Source organism: Frieseomelitta varia, unplaced genomic scaffold, assembly GCF_011392965.1.
Source record: "Frieseomelitta varia isolate USP_RPSP 00005682 unplaced genomic scaffold, Fvar_1.2 scaffold_68, whole genome shotgun sequence".
In the NCBI taxonomy this organism is placed as follows: domain Eukaryota; kingdom Metazoa; phylum Arthropoda; class Insecta; order Hymenoptera; family Apidae; genus Frieseomelitta; species Frieseomelitta varia.
This window is the reverse complement of record NW_025110456.1, coordinates 68413-72645: the sequence shown is the minus strand read 5'-3', so window position 1 is coordinate 72645 and position 4233 is coordinate 68413. Positions and strand designations below refer to the sequence as shown.

General features: G+C 34.5%; 1 protein-coding gene across 2 annotated transcripts; it reads left to right on the top strand.

Moving 5' to 3' along the window:
• Window positions 1–453: 453 nt before the first annotated feature.
• LOC122535168 (phospholipase A1 1-like) lies at window positions 454–3892 on the top strand. 2 transcript variants are annotated; one of them, XM_043666444.1, is made up of 7 exons: window positions 454–621; window positions 748–805; window positions 1268–1416; window positions 1516–1752; window positions 2146–2334; window positions 3449–3548; window positions 3619–3892. In XM_043666444.1, the coding sequence occupies exons 1-7, from the start codon at window positions 549–551 to the stop codon at window positions 3674–3676; spliced, it is 864 nt and encodes a 287-aa protein (XP_043522379.1). In that variant the 5' UTR covers window positions 454–548; the 3' UTR covers window positions 3677–3892. The 2 variants fall into 2 exon arrangements, with proteins under 2 accessions (XP_043522379.1, XP_043522378.1); XM_043666443.1 differs by having other exon boundaries at window positions 3410–3548.
• Window positions 3893–4233: the final 341 nt, after the last annotated feature.

Below are 4233 nucleotides of genomic sequence, written 5' to 3'. Positions count from 1 at the left end.
TTTCTCGATTTATATAAAGTCTTGTTTGATCAATCAAAGTACAAAAACTGCGTCAGAGAAATTAAAGTGCAAGAAACAGGAAAACAGAGAGTGCAAACTTTTATTCACGCATTTTACAAAAATCATTCAAATATATAAAACTACAACGTTAGCAGCGTCCTGCGAACCACTCAAATTGATCATTTTGACCGATTTGATAGTTTTATTGTTAATTTTTTCAATTTTCGTCCCAAGATTTTTGAACAAACAGGGGAGCACGCGTTCTGTTAAAAAGAATTGCACTCCAAACGCGTTTTGCAATCTATGAATGGCCCCTTTACCTCACATTAAAGTGATACCGCTTTTATTCCTTCCTTGTTACGTCAACAGGAGGTTACAGTCTCACGGAGAGGAGGACTTTATATATATAGCAAAGGTTTTCCAATCTATTCCATAACGAACTAGAATGTCATAAAACATGGACACATTTCCTACTGGTTTACTGAACGGATAGTGTATCGTTCTTTTTTTGTCCTTTTCTTTGTCATCATCTTCGTGTAAAAGTGACAATGTCAAAAGTATACGCCTGTCTGTATTTGATTTTTCATTTGATGCGCAAAGACGTTGTCAACGCGATAACGTGTACGTACGAATTAATTTGCCCTTTCTCGTGGTGAAAGAATGATCTTTATTTCGTTTTATTACATCGTTCTTACATCTGGTTAAAAAATATTATCGTACTCAATAACCACGTTTTCTGTGATCCAGGTGATGAAGAAGATACTCGGGATATCGTTACAAAAATTCGTTTGAAAGTTTATCAAGGGTTTGTGAATTATCGTGGTATTCATGTAAATGAATTGGCATTCAACAAGCATTGTGATAACTTCCATAGTAATGTTTTGGAAGGAATATACAATTATTCTACTCATACTTATTCTGCACAAGTTTATACAGAAATTCTTTACTTTCGTTTTATATTTATATATACAGGGGTTTCTGAGTAGATTTTTTTTTATAAAGAATTAATAGTTAAAATATTAATAGTTAAAAATATATGTATAAAATTGTAGAAAACAAATAAGTATACAGGTGGAAAAGAAAATATTTTAACTATCGTTACAGAAGAACTCGTTAAGAATGAACATCGTTACATAACATTAATTTAAAATTCACTGAAATATAAAAGTAAACGGTTAATCTAGCCAGAAGCCTTCCCTGTTACAAACAAAACTCCGAATGAACGTGAAATTCCACAAAATAATAAATAACAAACGTTTCGTTACAGGAATAGCTCTCACTTCACATCCACCGAGAGTACGGTGACAAATCCAGGAAACATCGCCGACGCCATCTTGACCGATCGGGACAGCATCCTTTACATACACGGATTCATGGAGAACACGGAAGCGGAGAACGTTCGGGTAATAATTAGAGGTATATTACTATCATATACATTACTATCACGCGATGCAAAAAAGGATCGAACGACAAGAAAATTGAGATCGAGTTTACGATATCATATCGAGTTTGCAGCTTATCTGGACAAGGGAGACGTGAACGTCATTCTGCTCGATTGGGGGGACATAGCGTATCACATTAATTACGTTTACGTGGCGAGTCAAGTGGCTGCGATAGGGAAAGTAGTTGCTGAATCTTTAAATCAGCTGATCGAGCTGATCGATTTGGACACTTTGCACGTGATCGGGCATTCCTTGGGCGCTCACATAGCTGGCAATATTGGCAGATTCGCGAATATCAGTCGAATAACCGGTGAGTGAGTCAAACGTTCTTTCAAGAACTTAGGGTACATGTATGCATTTTTGTTAAACTTTCATAAGAATTACGGTGGAGGAAAAAAGTATGAATTTCGTTTAGTTTCAAATGAAAAGCACTTCTAAGTTTTATTTCGTTTAGTAGAGGCGTAAAATAAAAAAGAGAAAACCAACGGAAAGTAAAGACAAGAAGAATAAAAGAGATAAATTCGCCGAAAGGAGAACAAGAGAAGGATGAGATTAACTTTCGATTAATTTGAAAATAATTTCGTCCCACGCGCTTAATTAACGTATTTTTTTTTTTTTCAAAGATATTTACAAATATTTGAACACTTTTGTGGGCCGGTCTATGCATTAACAAGCCAGAAAGACATTAATCTCTCGAATACAGGTTTAGATCCAGCATTCCCGTTGTTTTATCCGTCTGCGTGTCACATCAGATCGACCGATGCCGAGGCCGTTGTTATCCTTCACACTGATGGTGGATTTTATGGGGCGGCTATCAACACGGGTACTGTTGACTTTTACGCAAACAAGGGGATCAGCGTGCAACCGGGTTGTCCTATAATCTTCGGTGCAGGTAAATCATAATGTTCGTCGTTAAGTCATTCCGGTGGCTGGTCATAGAAGGTATAGAAAATTTTAATAGCGTTTCGAATACAGCACTTACGATCTGATAACCTGTTATCATTGTAATTTATAAAGGATCCGCTTATGTTGTTTGGTTACTGGTAATCATTGTCATCGATCGTAAATGGTCAATAGCCGGGTGAAAAAATTCGAAGCAGTAGTGAAATATCTTTTTGATGTTAGACGATACCTTCCTTCCTTTCTTTCTTTCTTTCTTTTTTTTTTTTTTTTCTTCTCCTCCGTATGTTTATACTGTGATATTACTCGCGAGGAAAATCAGGGTTGTTTGACTAGAAGATGGAGTTAAATTTCAGTCTATAAAATCGGTTTTTTTTTTCAATGTCCAGAGCCGTATTACGATATTTTTTCGTGATTTCTTTTACGATATTTTCTCGTTTATTTCGAAAGGGTTGATTATTGATTTAACGGTGCTAAGGGATTATTGTAATTTATTAATTAGTTTTTTAAGTTGATGCGTATGAAATGTCGGAATTTTCTTTTAATTTTGGATTTTACGAGCCATTTAATCAGTAAACTTTGTTCTATCAATCGTTGAAAAGATAATAAAATGATATTAAAAGAAATATAAATTAATTTTAGGAATTCCAACAAAAACACTAAATATTAAAATTAAAACTTATAATATCGATCGAAAACAAATTTGCTACAATGTTAAAAATATCGAAATAGCATTATTAGAAAATTTATATGAATTTCACGCTAAAAACAATAACTTTTGAGGAAATTTAAAAATCTGTTATATACAAATTGGACAATTTCTTAAGATGAGAGTGGAGTAATTCCATTCCTCAAAATCTTACATTTAAAATACGAATTGCGTGAAAATTGTTTTAATTAAAAATCCATTATTCTAAAGAAATTATTTACAGCTAAAATTTTATTTGAAAGATACATTTCATTACGCGTTAACTTCTTCAAAATTATTTGTCGTAATTTGAAATCACTTTTGCAATCACGTTAATTAATTACTTTAATTTATGATTTTCACATGTCTTCGTTGATAGAACTGTGCAGTCATCAAAGATCTGTCGCGATATACGCAGAGTCCTTAAACAGTCCGAAAGCATTTCCGGCGCACAAGTGTTTTGACAAGATCGCGGACATCGAGGAGGTCTATTTCGGAGATTCAACCCCAAAGAACATGTAAATGCAGTTCCCTATCTCGCTGCAACATGATCCATAGCTTACACCTACATCGTGTACTTTATTTCAGATACGGAGCATATTGTTTCAATACCAACGCCAAGTCTCCATATGGCAAAGGTGTTTGAAATTCTCGTTCCTTAGTAAGTGAAGTGGAATACTAAATACGATATAGAAAAATTTCTCTCCACCGTGTCTTGTTAGAAAATAGAAATAAAAATAGAAGATACAATAACTTTAATTGATAATTTAACAACGTATTAACAATACTTGGTAATAGTTTCAATAGAAGAAATCCTTCACTTTGCAGATCAATCGTTTTATTTTATGCTTGGTTATTAACTTCATCTCTTGAATCATACTTCCAATCCTATCTCCAATTTCTCGTTTTTCGTTTTAAATTGTCTTCGAAACTCATCTCGCTATCAATTTTTCTTACGAAAACCATCGGATAAATCGTGTCGCTGAAAAATTCGTTAAATTTCCGACGTCGTGTCGTCGTATCTGCGGATGACGAGCGGAACTTTATTATTATCGTTTATTCCCCTTACGCATAGCAGACAAACGAACAGAACCGTACGCGTACCATCTTAAGGTTGCAAATTCAAAAAGGACGATCTGACGACCCACGCCGCTGCGTAGTTCTCCATTGCTAATCAATTGACGCCGTATCAGGGGTTCTTTA